Source organism: Hoplias malabaricus, chromosome 1 (genome assembly GCF_029633855.1).
Source record: "Hoplias malabaricus isolate fHopMal1 chromosome 1, fHopMal1.hap1, whole genome shotgun sequence".
In the NCBI taxonomy this organism is placed as follows: Eukaryota; Metazoa; Chordata; class Actinopteri; order Characiformes; family Erythrinidae; genus Hoplias; species Hoplias malabaricus.
Genome location: NC_089800.1, coordinates 24,173,083 through 24,196,382, shown reverse-complemented (window position 1 = coordinate 24,196,382; position 23,300 = coordinate 24,173,083). Strand labels below are relative to the sequence as shown.

Here is a 23,300-nt window from a genome sequence, read left to right as displayed (position 1 = left end):
CACCGCAGCAGCGTAGCTTCAACAACAACAGCGAGAGATTAGCAGCGACTCGGATTCAACTGAAGAGGGAAGAGCCTCAGAACAGGAGGAGGAGAGAGTGGAGATCTCTGGGAAATGGAGGCTGTGTTTACAGCGCAGGAACGATATGAAAACACACGACCAGGTTTGCTGTTTCTGTTTAAAACATCTCCATTGTACTGAGCCTCGAAGATACGCATAATTTATGTACTGTCCAGAGATAATGTGTACTCGTAATTAATTGCTGTTTTCTCGCGATCTCAACTTATTCTCGTGACATAGCAAACAAATTAACACTCAACTTCTTGACATATTGAGAAGTAGAAACTACAAATACTCTAAGAGGTGAAGGCAGAAAAAATAAAGATTTAAAACATTGCCTCAAATGAATAAAAAATCCTCTAATAACATGTAATAACAATAATCTCAATGTAATTAACTGTATATATTTTACAATACATATTCTCAAATGAATAACTCTTTGTCTTTTCATTATTTGCTTCATGAAAAATCCATCATGTTTATAAATGGTCTATGAGATTCTGTATTAAACATGTAGTAAACAGTGCCTTGTGAGGGACCCACTCTATGGAGCATAAACCAGTTTATCTACTATTTGTCTATTCATTTCATGTCATTTGCAGCTTATAGAAGAAAATATATCATTTAATACATATTTATTACTGCTTTTTGGTGTAAAAATGTGTTTTTTATCTTTGTCCAAAAATTCATGGCAAGATGATACAGAACACTGAGGGCAGAGATGGACTGGCATTTTGCTTGGTGTTTTTTTGGGCGAGTAATAGTCATTAAAAAGAAGTTAAACACAATGCTACATTTTGGCACTTTTACATTCACAGTCCGTTTTACTGATTTTTCGTAATTGCATTTTGTTTTGTTATTTATTTGAAGAATAGTTTAGTAAATAAGTTATTTAAGCACAATTTTAACATTTTCAACCTAATTATATTATATCAGGCTTATTTATTATTGAATCTCGCATATTTATTGGTAATATTTGTATTAGTTTATTTTCCAGAAAAAAAAAAAAAACTCTCTACGGTGAGTCTGGTACCTTTCACCACTTAACAAAAGGACCAATCACAGGTTTGCTATTTTGTCATGACATGTGTAGGCATTCTTTTATGTGAGACAAGTATAAAATACAGACGTCCAATCAGAATGCAACTGATAGAATCCTGACATTGAGACCAGATTAGTGCACTGAAGGTATCAGACTATCCATCAACTTGTGGGTGCTCTGTATGTGGCTGAGACTAGCAGTGGCATATAGTCAGGGAACAAACGGACTGGTTTTAAAGCAGTGGACTGATACATATACTCACTGTATGCCTCATTTTACTGTTTATTAATTATTGTTAAACAATACAATTTATTAAACAGAGAAATTAATTTAAACCTCTAAATGTTTTCTTTTTTTACATTTACATTTAAGGCATTATGTACAAAACACTTTTCATGAGGTAAGACACCGATTATCTCCAGGAAAACAAAGTTTGTCATGATAATTACATGAATATTACAAGTGTAATAACACAAAAACAGTTCATAATGAACTTTTTTTTGTGGCCTTCATAGTCTGTCATTAGTCTTACTTTCATCCACTAAGATTTCAGGAACATCACTATCAAATGAAATTTTGAATGTTAAATTTCTTTGAATTAGAAAATTAAAACAATTTCAATATGATATTTTTGTCTGCAAATGTTTCTTTTTACATTTTTTAATTTATCTTCTCAGATGTAATGGAAAATTGTGAAAAGTGAAATTAAAAGTAAATATTTGTCTGTGAGGTCTTTGATGAAATCTCTATGTATGTGTTTATCCTTGGAGTGCCAGTTTCCTCTCACCATCTAAAAACACATTGATAGGTGGAATTGCTAAATGTGTGTAACTGGGCCATTGTTTTACTCCCTGTGATGGACCAATGGCTTGTCTAAGGTGTGTTCCTGACCTTGCACCCAGTATTTCTGGGTAGACTCAAGACCCAACACAACCCTGATTAGGATGAATTTGGAGTGTATGATGTAATCTAGGATATCAATTTACTTGATCTTCTTCATCAAAAGACAGTAGACCTGTGTTGCAGCAATTCTAAAAAGCTGCCCCTCATTGAGTCTCAACATCAGTTGTGAAAAGCGCTATATAAATAAATTTGATTTGATTTGAGCCATTGGATTTTATAATGAATTATATATATATATATATATATAATGAGCAGTAGTTCATTTGGTCAGTACAAAACTACATCTCCCATCAGGCAAAGTTGTGCTAAGAGGTTGACGTCACGTTGCACCGTTCACACGGAAGCGGGTGTTGGTTATTTCTTCGTCGCAAAAGCCATTTTCGTAATCAAATGCATCTTTTCTGATTCTTTACTCGTCGGTTCGAGGCCTACGTAAAAGGTACGCATTTTCATTAAAACATCTCTATGGACAAATGTCTCAAGATGTGAAGGAATTTGTTCAAAATGCTCAGGGATGTTGTTAGCGATGGGCGTTAGCTACCGTTAGCTTGAACAACAAAGAGAGATCTATCAGCTGACTTCAATCTCAGAAAGAGGTTTAATAAAAAACCTGCACATTACACTAATAAAGAGCTTTAGGCTGAGGTGCACTGGTCTGAAGTGAATATGTTCATATAGATAGCTACTTCTTTGTCCCTTGTCATTTTATTTGAGAATCTACCGTTCTTGGAGATGTTTTTATGTTTCTACTTTCTGATATATTTGTAATCAAAGATGTGAAATAACCATGTGATTAATGACAGACTGTTAAAAACAAGTTAAATATTATGTGTTCTCTAGAGGGTCCCAGTAGTTCCTGGTATATTTTGGTAGTGTCGCGTTTCGCCGACAGGTGGTGGCAATGTTGTAAAAATGTTACGGAATGGTTGCTGAGTATTTGTTGCCAAATAATTCTATAATCTGAAATATTTTGCAGGAAATCATGAACTTAGAGCGCATCCCCAATGAGGAGAAACTGAGTCTTTGCAGGAAATACTATCTGGGTGTGTTCTCCTTTTTACACTTTGAATGCAGTCCTTTTATAGGCATTTTATTTGCACCTTTATCATTTCCAGTTACCATAATTGTGTGTGTGTGTGTGTGTGACTGTGAGTAAAAGCCAATTTGAAAATAACTGAAGCTGTACTATAAGCACCCCATTTTTGCTTTCTCATGTCTTCCGCAGGTGGTTTTGCATTTCTTCCTTTCCTGTGGCTGGTTAACGTTGTGTGGTTCTTCAAAGAGGCCTTTGTAAAACCTGCCTACACAGAGCAACCACAGATCAAAACATGTAAGTCCAACACTGCATGAATCACCATATGTTTCTTTAAAAAACAGTTTAATGATTACAGCTGTCATTTTTGTGTATATTATGCTACAAATATTATTAGGTTTACCAATAAGTTTTAAAAATATTTTTGTGGGATGCATAATTGTAGTAAATAATTCAATATTGTGAAGGTTTACTTAAATGTTCTTACAGATGTGAAGCGGTCAGCGCTTGGGTTGCTGCTGTGGGTCACCGTGCTGACGACGTGGATCAGCATCTTTCAGCATTTCAGATCACAGTGGGGAGAGGTGGCCGACTACATTTCATTCACCATTCCACTCGGCACACCATGAAAAGACAGCTTTTTACAACCTTTTTCTTATTCCATTAATGTAATACGGGTGGTTACTAACCGATAACCCTGCAGGTGTTTACACACTAGGTTCACATTAAAATGAAAGTCAGGTTTCAAAATAAAGATAATGAACTGATGAAACAGGATGACACAAAGAAGAGGGGCACACTACACACACAAACGTTCAGGTGTAAAAGTGTCCAGCATTAGGTAATGTTAGATACTGTACCAAAAACACCTCACTCTCTCTATCTCTCTCTCTCTTTCTCTCTGTGTATTGATGATAATGATTGTCATAATGAAAACAATATTTGAGTAAATTGATCAGATCTGTAGAGCTTTTGTTTTTATCTTCTACACAATATCTTGACAAAATAAACCCAGAATGCTTTATATGTGTGTCTGTTTCTTGGATCAGGGCTGTGTTTCCCAAAAACATCTTAGAACAAACAAGACTTTTAAGTGGTAGCGTGATCTCCCTGTTAACACTAAGATGTTTTTGGGAAACCGGGCCCTGTTTTGTACAATGCTTCTATGTGAAATAATGCCAATGAATGATGAGCATGACTGACAAGCACTGACTGTGCTTACACTTCTAATTTACATAGATAACTGTAATCTCATAATCCCAACAATGACTGGCATACCAGACTCTCAGAGGCCCAGGAACGAAGCCCCTCTCTTATATGTAACTCTTCACAGGCGCCTATTGTGAAACTCAATCTCACTTTCGGGCAAATTCTAAGCTCCCCTCCTCCATGATCTTAGTGGACACTGTTTTTAGAAGCCTGTAGTCAGAGTGATGGCAGACAAAGCAGGTTTTATATCATCAACTCTTCTGAAAGTAAATGAAAAACACTGATGAGGTTTTTACTCTGGTTTCTGGCAGTTGCTGTGATTTGGCCAGCAAATGAACACAGTGTTGTGAAAATAGCCAGTGCTACACTGCCTTTATTAACCCTTTAAACTCTAAAGGACTCTGCGCTCTCATACCTTTTCACACGAATAACAAGACTGGTTACATGTAAGTTACATACACGGGTCATGTCCTATCATATTTGTTTTTTCTACTCGAGGGCCAATTATGGTATTTGTGGTATCGTGGTAGAACAATTCATAATTCATAATTCATATTCATATTATAATTCATATTTTGTATAACAATTCCTAAGTCACTCTTTATCTTTTTGACTTCAATAGTCTGTGCTTTAAAGATGGATATAGCTGAATGACCACTGTTCTGAATGGATGCCCTATACTCTTTGTGTGTCAAAAAGCTATTTGTGCAGAAACACTACTGACACCAGACATCCTTTTGGTTGTGATTTTCGATTAAATCAGAAAATTCAAGGAAAACTGTGTAATACCTGAATGATAATTGTTTAATAAGTTTGTATTAAGCACAAAAAAGGCTAGCTCCACATTCCATAGTCTATCTAAGCTGCTTGGATTGTGATATATTAACATCATGTGAACATGGTTATCATGGTTATGTGGTTTTGTACCTTCATTTATACATTTAAAAAGAAGTCATTTCAACATCTGGCAAGACCTCACTTCTTTTACTTCATTGTCGACAGTCAAATTGCAAGCCGAGTGCATTTATATAGTATATATTTATATATTCACACATATTTATATCTATTATTTATTATTTGTGTTTCCTTTTTCTTTTTTAAATGTATTAATGGGCATTTGGGTTTGAATTCCTGTCCATATTCAGCTTAATTTGCCAGTTATTCCAAAATCACCAGGTTTCACTTTCCAGAAACAGATTATGAAATATTATTTCTCCTTTATGGTAAAAATAAAGTCTGAATCACGATCACATGTTTGTTTTTCCTGACTGTATGGAATCACTAGCTGCAGAAGGTGCCCTTAAATGTGAGCAATGGGCTCTGCTCCCATAATGACATAATTGACAGCCAGGAAAGGAAGGTCAAAGGCCTGGAAAGCCATACTCGGGTTTCAAACGACATGCAATAGGATGAAAGGAGGGAACTTATTTTTTTTTGTCACACGTGCCTCACCATGTGGGATGCAGTGTGTTCTCTGTTCACCCTGTTCCCAGTGCTCTGAACTTGTTTATAGCCCATTATACAATCATGAAGACAAAGCAATTTATCAACAGCACCAAAGGATTTCCACAAGAAAAACTCACGAAATCTCAGTGATATTACAAAAATAAAAACTGTTTAAACTGATTTTTATTTACTTGTTTACATACAGGCCAGCAAATAAGCAACAAGTAGTACCCGTTCTATACAGAGAACAGGGTTATCATATATTTGCTGAACTTATATAGATAAAGGCTATGGTACATAAAATACTTAATATTATATTAATATTTCTCCCTAGTATGCTAATCTCAGCAAATAAATATAAATTATGCATTAAACAGCATATATAAATATGTCCCATTATTGTCACTTAATAACTAAAAACCAGGGGTGCACACTAAATAACACTTAATCCTTCAGAAAGTGAATTGGGAAGAAAAAAATAGTGATTTATCACTCATAAATCTAATCAATCCATGATCAACTCCTGTTGATACACAGCAAATTCCCTATAATGTACTGAACAGTATGGAGATGTCTCTTAAAATGGAAGCAACATGGAAAAGTGAGAGGGGTTTACTTGAACCTGACCTCAGAACCCTTTGGCATGACCAGGTGTCATGGCAGACATTGCCAAAATGTCATTTAGCTCTGCTCAGAAGACTTTCAGAAAGAAGAGGGTGGAGCTAAGAGGCTATATAAACCACCTCACATCCCAGAGTCTATTTCATTTCGTCATGCTCCTCAGAAACTGCAGTAGCCAGTGAAGCATTGACTGGCCTGCAAACACAACTATTTATACTGCCTCTTTATACTACTTGTTTGATTACAGAGAAGAAATGGATTTCGACTTGCCTCCAGCGTTGCCCCTTGGTGGAATCCCTTGGGACCGTGTGATCCCTCCATTGCTGCCTCAGAATAATGGAACCCAGAGGCATTCTTCATGGACCCCAGCTGAGCTGTTGCTTCCAATTACTCAGCATGCTGGGGCAGCACAGGTAAGTGACGTGTCCAGGTACCACTGACCCTCCAAAGGATCTTAAAATGTAGCAGTTTCTGTTGATTTTATATTAAACATTTCTTGTGAAATCAAAACAGGTTCTATTTGTAGCATAGATTCAGAAAACCCTTTAATATTTAGAGGTCGTTAACAGTTAACCAGACTAAAAATAACATGAATTGTCCTGGCTGAGCAACTCATTATTTTTTTTTTATCCAGGTTGTTTGTGACAACAGTGGATTTACAGTGCAACTGGACGTGAAGCACTTCAGCCCCGAGGAGCTCATGGTCAAAGTCACTGGGGATTACGTTGTTGTGGAGGGAAAACATGAACAAAGAAAGGTCAGTAGTCTCTGTACAGCTGGCTGATTAAGTCATTCATATATTTGGTAACAGGCTAGAGAAATGCATTTCTAAAGCCACAGTATGCCTGCATAAACATTAATAAGTACAGAATCAGTTGCCATAAATATTGCTTTTGACAATCTGTAAATCATTTGGCCTTACCACGTGTTGAGGTTTGTTTATACAGCCCTTTATAAATGATTCATTTTTCATTCGTTTCATGTCAGTTGTTCTTAAGTGAGACGTAGCATCCTCTGTACCACAGCTGCACCTGAACAGAAGGCCACTGTCCTTCAATTTTAATGCAGTTTAACATAGATTTTACTTCAGGTGGTTTTTGAACACTTATTGGCCCATCTACTATGAAATGTTCAGTGTACGGAGCAGCTGATGTGTTCCAATGATGTAGAACTATTTAAAACTGGGCAAAATGAGACATATTTTGAATTTTTTTCTATAGCTGCTCCATGTTCAACTAAATATGCATTAACTATGCATTACAAAGCCAAAGAATTTGTAATTGCGATATAAGTGTAAGTGTGTTCTGTATCTTTGGCTGTAGAACGGATCGGGGCTGGTGACCAGACAGTTTAATCGGCGCTACCGCATCCCCAGTGGTGTAGACATCATGGCTCTGGAATCTGCAATGTCACCAGAAGGAATGCTTGTGATTTCTGCTCCCCTGCTACAGGGAGAAAACTCCAGGCCACTCTCCCCCTCTGCACCATGAGTGGACAAACATATATAGGCACCAAGGGGGAGACATGCCAAAAAAACAACACCTCTCACTATTTCTGTAATTGTTTTCCAAACCCTGTTTCACCCACACGCAAAAAGAAAAAGAAAAACAGACCAACTTTCCCCCTGCCAATTCCAAACATACTTGACAACAAGCCAGCTTCCACATTATTAATCCTCTTTGTTCTAGCATCTTAATTTAGTTAGGCTTTCAGGATTGATAAAGCCCTTTGATCCAAACCCATCTCAATACCCAACATGATCTAAACATTCGAATCGTTTTTGTTTACTGACAAAGTCTGCACATATCAGAGGGGATGGCCTTCTCAACACTCAGCAGGTACACAACTGAATTGAGAAGAATTATGAAGACTGTAAATATTGCTATATAATAGTTTTTTATAGTGTGTGTGAATAAATATTCTGTACCCTAATGTAAAAATGATATCAGTATATATATATATATATTTTATTTTTCCAAAGCAGTTTATTTACACTTTAAGGACATTCACATAAATACTACATAAAGTAAAAGCACTCTATATTGTTTTCCCAGAATAAATATGATTTTGTGTTCAAGTTCATCTTGTTTGGCTCAAGTTCACAGTAAACATCAGTCTTTATGCAGTTCCTCCAACATCTCATCAACCTCACTGAAGAAAAGGGAGAGAACAGAGGTTGTATAATTTACTCTTAAATACATACAAGTTAAAACTTTTATATAAAAATGATTGTAAATCAGATTACACCACAGTTTTCCTCTTACCACAGTTGCTCTTTCACCCATTTTCTCTGCTGACGAAGGACTAACAGTAAGGGGTCATCTTCAAACTCCAGCTCATCTGAGTCTAAATTAAGGAGCATAATATATTGAACAGCAAACACAGAATAATGTACATTTCTGTTATAAACAACTTCTAAAATACACTGTAAAACACATTTACCATACTTAATTCTCAGCCTATTATTTTCCAGTCAACATGGAATTTTTATTTGGTTTGAACACATTAGATATGATTAGTTTATTTGTGTGAAGAGGATATTAAAGTTGGACTGATTTATTTTAATACACGCGGGACGGTTTCAGATTTTTACACAGTAACTAACATGAAATCACAATGGTGTCTAAAAGCATTAAAGTCAGTTGTTTAAAGGTGGGCGCTAAACAATTAACCTTTTCCCCTGGATGACCTTGAAAACTGACAATAATATATTCGTAAACAGAGGTAAGAGTAACTCGCATACCTTGGGCGTCCTGCATCAGCTGATCTATGACCTCAGACGGCTGAAGGAGGTTTCCAAGAGGAGCAGCAGGCGACTGTGAAGGGGCAGCTGGGGACTGAGGAGGTGCAAGGGGTGTGTTCCTGGGAGTGTCTGAAGAACAGGGGGTTCCAGGCGGTTTTGGTGAATCAGCACCAGGAAATAGCACCTCAGATACAACCTGCAATAACGAAAGATCTACATTTACAGCTAAATTTAACTTTTTGTATTTGTGTAATCACTGTGTCTGTCTCTGTAAGCCAAGAAAGAGAGCCAAAATCTAATTAACACATGTATTTATTAAGCAATGTCCTTATACAGACCCCTGCATTTCCATCAACCGCTCTGATGGACTGGCATAGGATACTTTACATTTTATCCTGTGTATGTTTATTTTGCAGTTTTGCCAAATATTAAAAGCAAATATTAACTGTCAAAAGCACAAACCCAAAAAGGTCTATGTGCACAAGGGATTGTGGAAAGTGAAAGCTCATACAGCACAGCAATGGAAATCCATGTGTGCCCCATGAACCAAGCTCTTATTTTTTAAATATGTCTTCAGCTAAGTGTCACAATGGCAGATTTAGGGTGCCGTCTTCACTGTAATCCAGAAAGATGGAGAATTTACACTGAGTGTGCCACTGGTCTGTGGGTCAGTAATTGGGAACATGAGGTTGATTGATTTGGAGAAAATATAATTTTCCCCCCTGAGCTTTAAATGTATTTATTTTCACTGAATTGCCCTCCATTTTTCACAAAGTAGAAAAGCACTAACAATTTACAAACATCAAAATGCAGTTTAAAAAATAATTGCCTTATCTGGGGAAAACCGCTGATGAATTAAACACGCTTTACAAAATAACTGCATGGTAACATGAAGCAAACACACTGACCTGTCCCAAAGTGTTATGTATTGGGGAGGGAGGTGGTGCACAATCTCCTGCCCGAACTTCACGTGTTGAATTTTGAACCCCATTTTGCAACCCACTCTCTTGGCTGGATTCTTTGGTCTTGCAGCTGACTTCAGCTCGAACTCTTCCATTGACTTTGGCTAAGTGCTGGTTCCTCTCAACACCATCAGCACGTCCCACAAACCTACAAAAGTATAAACTTCTACTCAGCCAGGGTGTTATGTGGAAAATAAATACATGCAATTGGCTCAGAAAAATCATGAGTAAAGTAGTAGCTGTACTTTTCAAATTTTTTCTTTCGGCTGGATGTTGTTGCTTTTTTCCCAGGCCTTTCCAGCCTTGGTCTGTCCCCTCTGAGCTGTTGGGTCTGCCAGTCCTCCACTGTGCTTTCAGAAGACTGCGGTGAGGGTGAGGAGAAAGTGTGGGGCTTGCTGTAGGTCTCCACTGAGCTCTCTGAGGGGTTGTCCTGTATTATAAAGTGGGTTTGAGGTAAAGAACAAGGGCCCTTGGATTCCAGAAGAGTTGTTTTTCTCGCAGGCCTGGAAAAGGGATCTGGGTGGCTGCATGCATTGAAATCCTCAGGAGTTTGAACACTGGTCTTAGGCTGTGGTTTGCAGAAAGTTGCATTGGACACAGGATGCGCTGGCAGAAGAACTGGACATGCACTAGAAGTGTTTATAATGTCAGTCCCCACTGAGGGTGTAGGTGTGAAATTAATGCCTGCTTTTCTAGGAGGATCGGCCAAGACAGGACTGTGCTGTGAGGATACAGTAAAGAAAATACAGAAGGTTAATAACTAAATTGATATTAAAGTGTGAACATTTATTTGTTGTAATGCTGAAGAGACATTCTGTGGCTAATGTGAAAAATCAATATATATTTTTTGCTACATTTTACTTCAAAAATACCTCAAATAGATTTCTAACAAAGTAACTTAAATTTGTTATTCAAGTAAAATAACTAAATTCATCGTAATTGAGGTTATTTTACTCTACATACCTCTGATCTTCTGACTGGTCATTTATTTGCTGGTATAAATGATAATAAACGAATATACAGTGTTTAGTTTTTATGGTTGATTTACTTGCTGTGTTAATCTGCTCAGAAAGGGCTGTTGAAAAGCTGAAGTATTGGAGGATGTCTGACTCCATTGTCTGGCCTGCTCCATCTTCCTCCTCAGTCTCCACTGAAACAGGATGTCATCCTCGGGTCGAGCATGTAACCCCCGGCTCCCCAGGGCAGAAGCAGAGTGGCCATGAAGAAGGCCTCCTCCAAACATATTGGGGGCTGTTAACACTAGAGGAGAAACATTTCATTTCTTTGAGACAATATGCAATAAATACAGTGTGTAAAAGAAGAACTAAGATGTTGTAGCTAAGATAATGAACACGAAACAAGAAATGTTTAAAATGTATTTGTCTATTTAAAGTATCTGGGTAGTATTTAAATTAGCCTTAATTATAATAATAATTTTATTTAAATGTATCTTTATAATTTTTATAATCCTCCACATTATTTTTTCTCTATTTTGTTGTCTTTGCTTTTGTCTTAATTTTATTCCTGAACTGGAGACCTATGTCACCATAAACGCAACATTTTTAGCTGCTGTGGTTGTTCATGTTGCATATATAATTTTATAATGATATAATTTAGCATTATAATTTTCATAATCCCCCATTTGAATATCTTCTGCTGTCTTTGCTTTTATGTCTTAATTTTATTCTTGAATTGTAAAGCACATGAAAAATGTTCTATCAATACAATGTATTACCATTGTTATTATTATAATTATTAATATTTGGTGAATTTTACATACTGGCAGTAAATGTGGGGATGACAAAAATTTTAAATTAAGCAAATAAACCGAATTTTTTGCACTAGAATTTGTAGGAAAGCGCCATATTAAATTTTATTTGTTTTTGTCCTCGGGTACATGTTGCTAGTCCTGTATGTTCTGAGAGACAACAAATTAAAACTTTCTTTACATAGAATAAACATCTGCACATTTTTAGCAACAAAAACGGTCTAAATCCATATACTGATTGAACAATCTCTTGTCTAAAAGCATAAAAATAAATTGTTATAAGATCAAGAAAGTTCTTAAGCATATGTTTAACACCCTAAATCCTTCTATTTTTATAGCACTCACTGATGCCATTTACATTTTATTACTTTTTAATTCATATTTAATTTTATTTTACAATCTTCATTTTCATATTAAAATGTTCATTATTCCGTGTTAACATTCTTTCTGTTTATTTTGGACATGTGCACTTATTTTGATTTTGCTCACTTTAAGTCTCATGCCTTCTGGGTCTTGTCAGTTGTCATGCCCTCATATGGTTAGCAGGACTTGCTTGGATGTTTACCCTTGAATATATATACAGCCTGCGCGTTTATCTAATGGTTTGCTTGTTCAGTTATACTGTCCTTGCGTTATTTTTGGCCTGTTGTTTTAGTCTGTTGTTATTGTTTTTATGGACTAAAATGAACCTACAGACACACACTTGCATCCTGCCTGCTTAAGCTTCCTCAGTTTCACTTAAACTCTCATAGTAACATTGAAATCTAAAACAGATGTACAATTTTACCTGCCAATAATACCATTACCATCAGAATTGGTAGCCAACTAAAACATTTACACATCAGTCAGGCCAGGCTACCCTGGATGCAAAACAGAGACTTTTAATACAGTCCTCAGGAACCCCAATCCTATTTTCTTTCTGCTTTCAGCTTTGAAAAAATCTATTAAATACTACATTCTTATCTGAGCTGCATTAGGAAACAAAACAATATTGAAACTGTGTAACTGTAACAAATGTATTGCAATTGAACAGAAAAACTGTGATGGAAACCAAGTGCACAAACGGCAAGGAACTTATATAATTGAAAATCAATGCGCTGTAAACACAGCTCCAGTTCTACATTCCTAATTATTTAAATCAGAATTGTGGTGCATAAAATTAAAATAAGGTGGCACGGTGGCGCAGCAGCTAGTGAGTGTCGCAGTCACACAGCTCCAGGGACATGGAGGTTGTAGGTTCAAGTCCCACTCCGGGTGACTGTCTGTGAGGAATGTGGTGTGTCCTCCCTGTGTCTGCGTGGGTTTCCTCCGGGTTACTGTTTGTGAGGAGTGTGGTGTGTTCTCCCTGTGTCTGCGCGAGTTTCCTCCAGGTTACTGTCTGTGAGGAGTGTGGTGTGTTCTCCCTGTGTCTGCGCGAGTTTCCTCCAGGTTACTGTCTGTGAGGAGTGTGGTGTGTTCTCCCTGTGTCTGCGCGAGTTTCCTCCAGGTTACTGTCTGTGAGGAGTGTGGTGTGTTCTCCCTGTGTCTGCGCGAGTTTCCTCCAGGTTACTGTCTGTGAGGAGTGTGGTGTGTTCTCCCTGTGTCTGCGCGAGTTTCCTCCAGGTTACTGTCTGTGAGGAGTGTGGTGTGTTCTCCCTGTGTCTGCGTGAGTTTCCTCCAGGTTACTGTCTGTGAGGAGTGTGGTGTGTTCTCCCTGTGTCTGCGTGAGTTTCCTCCGGGTGACTGTCTGTGAGGAGTGTGGTGTGTTCTCCCTGTGTCTGCCTGAGTTTCCTCCAGGTTACTGTCAGTGAGGAGTGTGGTGTGTTCTCCCTGTGTCTGCGTGAGTTTCCTCCAGGTTACTGTCTGTGAGGAGTGTGGTGTGTTCTCCCTGTGTCTGCGTGGGTTTCCTCCAGGTGACTGTCTGTGAGGAGTGTGGTGTGTTCTCCCCGTGTCTGCGTAGGTTTCCTCCAGGTTACTGTCTGTGAGGAGTGTGGTGTGTTCTCCCTGTGTCTGCCTGAGTTTCCTCCAGGTTACTGTCTGTGAGGAGTGTGGTGTGTTCTCCCTGTGTCTGCGTGAGTTTCCTTCAGGTGACTGTCTGTGAGGAGTGTGGTGTGTTCTCCCTGTGCCTGCGTGAGTTTCCTCCAGGTGTCTGTCTGTGAGGAATTAGGTGTGTTCTCCCCGTGTCTGCGTGGGTTTCCTCCAGGTTACTGTTTGTGAGGAGTGTGGTGTGTTCTCCCTGTGTCTGCGTGAGTTTCCTCCAGGTGACTGACTGTGAGGAGTGTGGTGTGTTCTCCCCGTGTCTGCGTGGGTTTCCTCCAGGTGACTGACTGTGAGGAGTGTGGTGTGTTCTCCCTGTGTCTGCGTGGGCTTCCTCCGGGTGTTCTGGTTTCCTCCCACGCTCCAAAAACACACATTGGTAGGTGGATTGGTGACTCAAAAGTGTCCGTAGGTGCGAGTGAATGTGTGTGAGTGTGTGTTGCCTTGTGAAGGACTGGTGCCCCCTCCAGGGTGTGTACCTGGGTGTGTTCCTGGTAGGTTCCGGACCCACATCGACCCTGAACTCGATAAGCGCTTACAGACAATGAATGAATTTATTAATTAAATTAAAATTAAGAAATATACAAAGAAAAAAGGAAAAAAAGGAACAAGAGGCATTGAGCAAGGTTTGTGACAATATTAGTGCCACAATTCAACATGCAGAACGCACAACTTACAGTTGGCTGAGTCCATTAGGGAGGGCAGTGTAGGCCTTCGGACTGGCTCATCAGTGCTTACAGGGGAGGAGAAATCAGAGCTACCAAGACCCTCAGAGCTGACGGGTGGACCACTGGAGGAACCATTGTTGACTGAGTTCTCACTATATATAAAAAAAATGATTTTAATGAAGGTACTGAAGTACCTCCAGCACTTAGAGGCACATGCAAAGTTTGGAGAACCTTCTTTACAGGGAATATTTGAACAGAGGAACGTAAATACAAAACTATTGCACATAAATATAAGTATTGCCACACTGACAGAATCATATAGCACTAACCTTTCACTGCTGACAGCTTTCTGCACCCTTTTGTCAGAAGGATAAGTCTTAGAACAACAGGCAATGCATGTTTAACAACCTTATTTATGTTTAATAACTGGACCTCGTAGAAGGATTTCATGACTGGAAATATCCAAGAATGAAACTAATTTTTCTCCCCACTCCAAAAACACAATCAGCAATTAGAACAGCAGAAAAATAAAATTAATAAACTAGTCCTATTGCAATTTTATGACTAAAATAACCAATGAAAGTAGCAGGTGAAGTGTACTTTCTAGGTACGTGAGGTCTGCTACAACACCTAAACCATTCTCATCATAGCTCATTCAAAAAACAGGTCTGAGATGAAACACTAATAACTTAATTGTGAATTGACTACATAAACTACTATAACTGTTAATGTAATGAGTTTGCGTCAGAAGAGCAATGAATTTAAAACTAGCTGATCTTGCAGCATTTGTTCCTAAGGGTTTTATTAGAGGTCAAACACATATTTACAAAGAGTGGGAACATTTTCAGTTATTCAGAGAATTTTAAATTCGTGCAGACGGTAAGCTTAGAAAAAACATCTGCTAAACAATCAGCCCAATTGAATTTTTAAAATATATTTAGCCATATAAAAACTAGCCATCTGCCTAGTTTTGCATTAGTTAAACAAATCCAATGCTGGAGTCTTTATTAATTAGTTGATTAATTTTATATTTCACCCTCTCGGTGCTACCATTTATACCATGAGGTGGTGTGTTTACTCTGTAAAAGCACTGTGTGTATCATACCTCTTCTGCAGAAGTCTGCTGGCTCTCTCCTGCAGCTGCAGTATCTCTGGCTCTCCTGGCTCACAGAGGGAGGAATCAGACAAGGCCTGGAACACAAGGAAGTGTTTATAAATGTATGTCTTGATAAATGCGGTTTTCATAGTGCATATTATCAAATTGCGTTTTTTGCATACTAACTTGGCCACACCTGTACACAACTCTTTCTTATGGAACTTATGCAAACAATGCCCTGTCCTTATGCATGGTATAATACAAGGTTATAATCTTTAACACTTTAGTCACGACCTGCTGCTTGTTCTATGTGTATGTTACTTTTTATACTAAAGAAATTATGAAGTTGCATTAACACCATTGAGTGTATACGGAGTTAGCCTGATAAAAGTAGGAAAAACCCAAGTAACCTTCCTACTGGACAATCCTGAACTTTAAGCTTAACCTATCTGACTAATTTCACAAATACTTCTTTGTGTAACATCACTCATAAGGATAAGCATTAAAGTTTAACATCCACAAATCACTTTTAAGCTCACATAACTCAGCTTTTCTCTAGAGGCCACAGTCCTGCTGTACAGCAGCCTAAACTGTGTTGCATAACGACTTGGTGCTGTCTGTAAAGAATTCATAAGTATAACAAATGTTACACTGAACAATAACATTAGAAGGTGCAAGTGAAGCAAGCTGAAGGGAGAAGCTCTTCACCCTTTAATGCTGAGGAACTCAAGGCCTGGATTTCCCTTCAGTGAAATACAAAAAACAGAACACTGGCATCTTCCAGGGGACATTTAAGGAAGAAATAATTTGGCTCATGACCACTAGAAGGCAATGTTCTATCACAATAACCTGGTCTTGAAGAGAAACTACAGAGAAATTGCGGTCTTTTTATAACCTCATTCAATGAAATGAACTGTTATTTATTTTTTAAATCAAATGAAAACACATTATAGGATCACCTTGCTGTCCAATCAACCAAAATGTCTAACTCTTTAAGCTGAAAAAAAATGCAAAAAAGTGACTTAATTACATTTGGTGAATGTAAGTAAACGTATAATATTTAGCGCTGAACATAAGCCAAGAACTTTTGTCTTTAAACAGCTTCAGTGATGTTAATATGTTTTAACTAAATTGTCTGCATTTATGTATAAAGTACTTCCCTAGAAACAACACAACATTAAGAACAAAGTGCAGGTTCCTGTTTTCACTGTCAAGGATGGCAACTCTAATAGGCAGCTCTGTATTCATCAGAAAACATTGAAGTGCAGGAATGTTACCGTAACCCCTTCAAAATGAAGTGTGTTCTGAGTGAATCTGGAGTTGAAGGAATCGAATGATATCTTCTTTCCATGTTCTCTTAAGATAGAAAAGGTGACCTTCAAAATACTAAGTTAAATATACCCAAATACTTGATATTTAGATTATTTTAATGTAAATATCTATTGCTGTCAGAGAGATTAGCAATGCTCATCAATTTATATAGTCCCTAACGTACACTTTAGTTAGAATTTCTCCCACAACTCTTCATACTGTAACAAATTTCCATCATCTATAAAATGAGCAACAGCTCAATAGCCTTTTCTTCCTTGTAGACAGATATTCTCTTAAGATGAATATATCTTTATATATTCATTTCCAATAAAGAAGGCTGGCTGATGGAAAGCAGAATGTTTAACTGGTAAAGAGCTACAATCAATATGATGGTCCACTAAAAAAAGAGGATTTTTTAATCACTTTGGGAACAATAAACAATAAACCAAAATATTCTCTACAGTTAACATTTTAGTTCTTTTCATATACATAATATAAAAGTTAGAATAGTAAAGTAAATCATATCACCCACCTAGATACCTTTTAAACCATGCCATCCTGCTTTCTGTTCTGCTGTTTGTTTTGCTATATGAATTTAAAACCTGTATGGTTTGTTGATTAAATCTTTCAAGCTAATACAGTAAAGTTAAAGGCTGGGTGAAAGGGAAGCTGCTTGCAAACATTCTGCAACAGGATGTGCAGCTCATGGTGACTAATCAAAAGCCTGAGGTATCAACGCTTAACTGATTCATTTTTTTAGGCTTCTACTTCACAGAAGCAGATAAGTACACATTGCTACCGTTCTTCAGAACATGGAAGTTCATTTGAGATAAGATCAGGTAAGACTAGTGAGCATGCACAAGACTCTTACAAGCACGCTCAGGTCGGGCAGGCCTCTGTCGGGCTGGGACTGTTCAGCTAGGCTGCGCATGATGTCTATTCCATCATTTCGATGGTCAAGGGATCCTGCCAAAACAATAAAGAAAACCAGCAAACCATTTTACAACAAGTGTAAATTTACATTTTGCTTTTGGGTTACCAGCTGAGCCTCACTGATTTATTAAAATTTCGCTGACAATAATTTGCTGTATTCATTCATTCATTGTCTGTAACCCTTATCCAGTTCAGGGTCACGGTGGGTCCAGAGCCTACCTGGAATCATTGGGCTTTTACACCCTGGAGAGGGCACCAGTACTTCACAGGGCAACACACACATTCACTCAGACACACACACCTACGGACACTTTTGAGTCGCCAATTCACCTACCAACATGTGTTTTTGTACTGTGGGAGGAAACCGGAGCACTCGGAGAAAACCCACGCAGACACAGGGAGAACACACCAACTGCTCACAGAGCGGGAATTGAACCCACAACCTACAGGTCCCTGGAGCTGTGTGACTGCGACACTACCTGCTGATAAATTTCTGAATTAATTACTACAATTAAAAATATCCAAACAGCAGGATGATTTATTAGCTCCAAGTTCAGTTCAAGCCGTGCTGTTAAAGGTGATAAAGTGACAGACTAAATTTATATAGAAAGTCAAGACCTATGACATGTTTCAATATTATTTATATATATGGCTGTGTCTTTTTTTTTTTTTTTTACATATGTTAATATATTGTAACTCAGAATGTAGGGCTCGTGCAACATAAAAAATGAAAGCTGTGCACATTTTCTTAACATCAATAAATGCAATCAGAAATCTATGTTAGAATAGTGTGATTTACAGTCTTCAAAAATATCAATATTTTAAGGTTTTCCTCTCCTCTTTTAAAAGTACAATATTTGGCCACTTCAAAATAATTAACAATAGATGGCAAAATATCTGGACTGTAAAAATGTACATTTATTTCAACACCAGAACATGTGCATTGAAAGTATCAAATATATATCAATATATGTGTCTAAATGCTGGAAAACCTTTAGGGTGAGCACATACTTAAAGGGGATTTCCACTGATTTATGTCAAGTTCATATTTACATCATAAATGTATGAAGTACATTATTCAGAAGGGTTTGATAAGAGATTACTTTATTGAAACTTGGCAAGTCAAAACTGTAGTAGTAGCATCAACCAGATCCCTGGAGGGTTTTAAGCACCTGACACCTATGTCACAGAATGCGATTTAAACTCTGCAATGTTTTGAATATAAGTTAATAGTAAAACTCAATTATGATGCCACCAGTACCACATACATTAAGGAGGTAGGTCTTGAGTTTCCTTTTAATTTCATTAGTAATCTGAACCGAGGCGCGTCTTTCTTCCCCTTACTAAAGACTTCTTCTTAATTCATGGAATCCCTGTTCATTAAAGAAGGCTTGAGAAGCCTAGTTCTGTCTCTTTGTCATTTTGTTATGCAAATACATAAACCAAAAAACATTTTCCCAGAAAAAAAGAGGAATTGAAACTATGGGTAAACCTGAAGGCACTGACTAGAAAGCCAAAGCAAAATAAATGCAAAAACATACCTCTAAAGTGCTCCTTAGACGACTGGGGGGAAGTGAAACTGAATGTTTGTTGAGGGGGTGATGCTTTCCACCAAAACGAGCGACCATCTACCTCCCCTGCCCCTAACATCTGTCTTTCCTCGCGGCTTTGAGGCCTTCCATAACGAAACCGTTCAATATACCTAAGAGACATTGTTCAAAAGCATGGGGTTTTTGCAAAGTGAATCCCCTAACCATTTTTGAAATAGAATCCCCTAACCCCTGCAAACAGAATGTCCCATATCTCATACTTGGCCAGGACTGAAGAGTCTTGTGTGGCCGCTGTCTGTTGTTGCTGTGAAGCATGAAACTCTGTGCGGCGGGAAACACCAGCACTGGCTCGAGAGGCCCCCTGATCCGTGGATGGCCAGGACTCTGAAAAAGTCTCCTTTACAGACGGAGGAGAACAAAGAACAACACGGTAAGACCCTTCAAGGAAGCGCTGGTCCTCCAGGCTGACAGAGGTGTGAGATGGAGGAGGCTCTGAAGAACTGGACCGCTGGTCAAACCTGACAGGACTCAGAACCTGGGGAAAGTATGTAGAATTTGATCAAACAACCTCTACACTGATCTTCATGACATTAAATACAATGAGGAAATTAGAAGATACTTATCATTATCAGATAGAACTATGCCACAAAGTGCCTTCCTGAGCATATTGAGGAAATGTCAACAGCCAACGCATGTTTCATTACAATGAGAGCATAATTGGGACTGTTCCTGTTCCCCAAACTGCTCCCTGGGCGCAGAGGTGGTTGGCAGCCGCCTGCTCCGGTCGTTTGTGTCAAGAATAGCTCACTAGTGTTCACTACCATGGATGGGTCAAATGCAGAGAAGTAATTTCCCTAAGGGTATTAATAAAAATACACTTCTTCCAAAAATATACGGGTGTATTGTTTTATTATGCAGTTATTTTGAAATGCTGTAGAGTCCTGATGATATCTGTACCCTTATGAAAGCCATACAACATTATAGACTTTCAACAGTAGTAGTATTTATAAATAACATTAATCACAATCTGCACATGCTAAGATTTATATTATTATATATTATAATAATGATAAATAGTGCCACAGAATGCTTTTCTGAGGATGTGGTGATTTTTTTTGAGAAGTTAAACAACACTGACCAAGTGCGTGTCTCACTTGTGCCAAACAGCCCAGCCCAAAACAGATAGTCATGAAACCCATGCAGAGTGATCGTGTGTGTTTACGCAAACAAGAAGACCACAGTCTCACCAGCTTTTTCTGCTGCTTGGAAATCCTCTTTGCTTGAGATGGACTGTAATGTGCTTTAGGCAAGAAAGGCTCTGGAGGGAAAGGATTCTGATTCGTGAAAACAGCATCACTGAAAGAAAAGATGTGTGTGTTAATCACAGCATCAACATTGACATATATTACTGTGCAAAAGTTTAAACACATTGTTTATATACCTAAGCAGCGTTTTTCCATCCACAGAAATCCCACTGATATTGAACTGAAGTAAATTAAACTCAAAATAAATCCAGAAACAAATGACAAGAAGAAAGCCTTGCTTTCAAACACAGTCATGAATATCTAAGGAGCTTGTTAAAACAATAGAAAATGACATTTTCCCATCAAAGCCACAGGGATCACAAAATGGAGTTTATAAACATTCTCTGGTCCCAAATATTTAGGACTTTAGGACTATTTAAATATATCATTTGTGACCTGGACAAAATGACATCTGGATAATCAGCAAAACACATCAAATGTGTTCTTGTTTTTTGCACAGCTGCTTGTGTAATACTAAAGGACTAAAACCAAAAGAAATACCATTTGAAGTGAATGTACCTAGGCCCTGTTTCCCTAAAACATCTTAGCATTGAGATTAGAGGTGGGCGATACCGGGAGTTTTGGTGTCGATCCAATACCAAGTAAATACAGGGCCAGTATCGCCGATATTCATATTGGTACCGCTAGTCTTCACCATGTGCAGGTGCCGAAGCAAAACAGCAAGCAAAAATGTTTCTGCGTGCGCCCGGATATTTTTGAGCTAGCAAGAAGGTTTTTGCGCGTACGATGTCTCTGACCTCTGAGGCTTTTGTGTGTGTGTGTGTGTAAAACTCAGGAGGGTTGCTCATTTGGGTTGATTTAAACTTGCCCTCCTCTCGCTACATGAACAGTCTTTGAACTGCAGTATTAAGCTTCCTTTAGAAAGTTATTTACTGATCTCCGGCCTGTATGTCCTTCCCACTTGGCGGTCAAGCCATCCAATCAGAAACTGAGGCACATTGTAATGGCTGTAAGTGTGGAGCGCGCGGGTCAGAGACATCGCCCGAGTAGGATAAGAGAGCAAGATGTGTAGGTTTTAGTGTGCGTTCAAGAAACCTCCTTATTCCTTAAAATATCCACGCGCGCTCGCAAAAACATTCTAGCTCACTCAAAATATCCGTGTGGTAATATTCCCGCACATGCGCAGAAACCTTCTTGCTCACTCGAAATATCCGCGCGCGTGCAGAATGGTGGCACAAAAATAACGACATACATCCACAGATTTTAGCGGGAGAGAAAAAAAAACCTTGAATATCGATCTTTTTCCACGAGTATTGATCAACACCAATACCAGCGTTGGTATCGATATTTGGATCGATTCGCCCACCTCTAAGATAGTCCTAATCAGTTGAGAGTTTTCACAGTGAATCCTGCTCCATCATTTCAGAAATACTTTTATGTTAAAATACTTCTACGAAACCTAGCCTAGTGTAGTCATTTACAGAGTAAATTAAAAACCCCTCCGGTCATTGTGTCAATCCCTAAAAATCACCTAATATCTTGAAAGTGGCTTAGGTGCAATTCTTTCACTACTCAAGGATCTAGGACTATGCAGTGTGTCCTGATCTCTACCTACAGAAGACATGTCTGAGGCCGTCATGGGAGCACTGAAGTTTCACAGGGGAGATGCTCAGCCCTGTTGGTGACTGCCCATTTCACTGACTCTAGTGTAAACGTCACACAAACATGTTACCAAGGTAAAATTGTACTTGGATTGCAGGGGGGTCTTTAAATTGCGAATTTTAGCATGAGTCATTACTGAAAAAAAGGTGTGTAATTGTAACGTTAATCTTCGGTGCTAAATATGTAAGATGCCATTCAAAATCTCATACTTTAAAAGATTTTTAAGGTCTTTTAGCTTTTAAGCTCACCTGGATTTCATGATGATATTCCTGATTTTAAAAAATCAGCAATTAAATCAGCAAGCATTTGTCAAGTATCACACTATAAGGTTAATGAGCTTTAAACATTTCATACTGTGCACAATTGGAGGTCTAAAAGTGAAAGCATACAATACATTTTACGTTACTTTTAATCAGCTAACGTAGACGAGTAAATTGTTTGGCGGACTGCTTAACGCTGTAGTTAGTTACCGTTTCTAAAGAAGCTCAGTTGAGTATTTTTGTTATATTCCCTTTAAACCACACTCTCTTAAAACTATCAAAAATCAAGAATTTTGAAATATCACCCAGCACGAAATACAACAAGAACAAACTTCCCTCTGCTAGCGACTCGAGTTATGGCTGCGTCTCAAAAAAAAGCTTATTCCTACCTAGTGCACTACGTGTGTCATGAAAATGACAACACAGGATTCGGCCATTATCGCACTTAAAGGCATTTTCACTACAAAACATTCATCAAAATAATAAGGCAATGCACAAGAAGTGACACTTCAATGACCAACTAACAAAATATGCAATGATTTTTGCTTAGCAGCTAAAAGTGTATTTTTCTCACAAAAGCAAATGTGATCATGACAAAGAAAAAAATCTCATTCGTTTATGACTCAAGTAGTGCACTATGTAGTGAAGCAGGGGGAGATTTGAGATTAAGCCTTAACCGTTGAATAGACGGCTAACAACCAATCAAATTGAGGGCTTTTTGACAGACCTCCAGATAGACCAATGACATTAAG

At 38.2% G+C, this 23,300-nt stretch overlaps 3 protein-coding genes across 7 annotated transcripts; 2 read left to right on the top strand and 1 right to left on the bottom strand.

The window, feature by feature from the left end:
- Position 1: 1 nt before the first annotated feature.
- On the top strand, positions 2–5,394 carry psenen (presenilin enhancer, gamma-secretase subunit). Of its 2 annotated transcripts, XM_066660037.1 has the most exons (5): positions 2–163; positions 757–813; positions 2,982–3,048; positions 3,231–3,335; positions 3,528–5,394. In XM_066660037.1, exons 1-5 carry the CDS (start codon positions 146–148, stop codon positions 3,665–3,667), a joined length of 387 nt encoding a protein of 128 aa, XP_066516134.1. In that variant the 5' UTR covers positions 2–145; the 3' UTR covers positions 3,668–5,394. The 2 variants fall into 2 exon arrangements, with proteins under 2 accessions (XP_066516134.1, XP_066516143.1); XM_066660046.1 differs by lacking the exons at positions 2–163; positions 757–813 and adding an exon at positions 2,305–2,444 and having other exon boundaries at positions 3,528–5,383.
- A 1,083-nt stretch (positions 5,395–6,477) lies between these two features.
- Positions 6,478–8,055, top strand: hspb6 (heat shock protein, alpha-crystallin-related, b6). Its single transcript, XM_066660010.1, has 3 exons — positions 6,478–6,727; positions 6,949–7,071; positions 7,637–8,055. The coding sequence occupies exons 1-3, from the start codon at positions 6,569–6,571 to the stop codon at positions 7,802–7,804; spliced, it is 450 nt and encodes a 149-aa protein (XP_066516107.1). The 5' UTR covers positions 6,478–6,568; the 3' UTR covers positions 7,805–8,055.
- A 237-nt stretch (positions 8,056–8,292) lies between these two features.
- Positions 8,293–22,903, bottom strand: proser3 (proline and serine rich 3). 4 transcript variants are annotated; one of them, XM_066659974.1, is made up of 15 exons: positions 22,759–22,899; positions 22,537–22,659; positions 20,609–20,717; positions 19,622–19,896; positions 19,353–19,513; positions 17,750–17,844; positions 15,577–15,662; positions 14,801–14,827; positions 14,481–14,623; positions 11,068–11,279; positions 10,265–10,740; positions 9,966–10,185; positions 9,058–9,253; positions 8,579–8,660; positions 8,293–8,465 (listed from the first exon to the last, which is right to left on the bottom strand). In XM_066659974.1, the coding sequence occupies exons 2-15, from the start codon at positions 22,545–22,547 to the stop codon at positions 8,426–8,428; spliced, it is 2,133 nt and encodes a 710-aa protein (XP_066516071.1). In that variant the 5' UTR covers positions 22,548–22,659; positions 22,759–22,899; the 3' UTR covers positions 8,293–8,425. The 4 variants fall into 4 exon arrangements, with proteins under 4 accessions (XP_066516071.1, XP_066516079.1, XP_066516086.1 ...); XM_066659982.1 differs by having other exon boundaries at positions 22,537–22,557; positions 22,759–22,896; XM_066659989.1 differs by having other exon boundaries at positions 9,966–10,167; positions 22,537–22,903.
- Positions 22,904–23,300: the final 397 nt, after the last annotated feature.

Excerpts from the sequence above, each read along its gene's own strand:
- psenen (XM_066660037.1), top strand. Across the intron at positions 814-2,981 it reads TTTGCTTGGTGTTTTTTTGG|GAAATCATGAACTTAGAGCG; the intron begins GCGAGTAATAGT and ends AATATTTTGCAG. Across the intron at positions 3,049-3,230 it reads TTGCAGGAAATACTATCTGG|GTGGTTTTGCATTTCTTCCT; the intron begins GTGTGTTCTCCT and ends TGTCTTCCGCAG.
- hspb6 (XM_066660010.1), top strand. The coding sequence starts at position 6,569 with ATGGATTTCGACTTGCCTCCAGCGTTGCCCCTTGGTGGAATCCCTTGG. Across the intron at positions 6,728-6,948 it reads AGCATGCTGGGGCAGCACAG|GTTGTTTGTGACAACAGTGG; the intron begins GTAAGTGACGTG and ends TTTTTTATCCAG. Across the intron at positions 7,072-7,636 it reads GAAAACATGAACAAAGAAAG|AACGGATCGGGGCTGGTGAC; the intron begins GTCAGTAGTCTC and ends CTTTGGCTGTAG.
- proser3 (XM_066659974.1), bottom strand. Across the intron at positions 15,663-17,749 it reads TGCCCGACCTGAGCGTGCTT|GCCTTGTCTGATTCCTCCCT; the intron begins GTAAGAGTCTTG and ends CTTGTGTTCCAG. Across the intron at positions 14,828-15,576 it reads AGCAGACTTCTGCAGAAGAG|GGTGCAGAAAGCTGTCAGCA; the intron begins GTATGATACACA and ends TTCTGACAAAAG.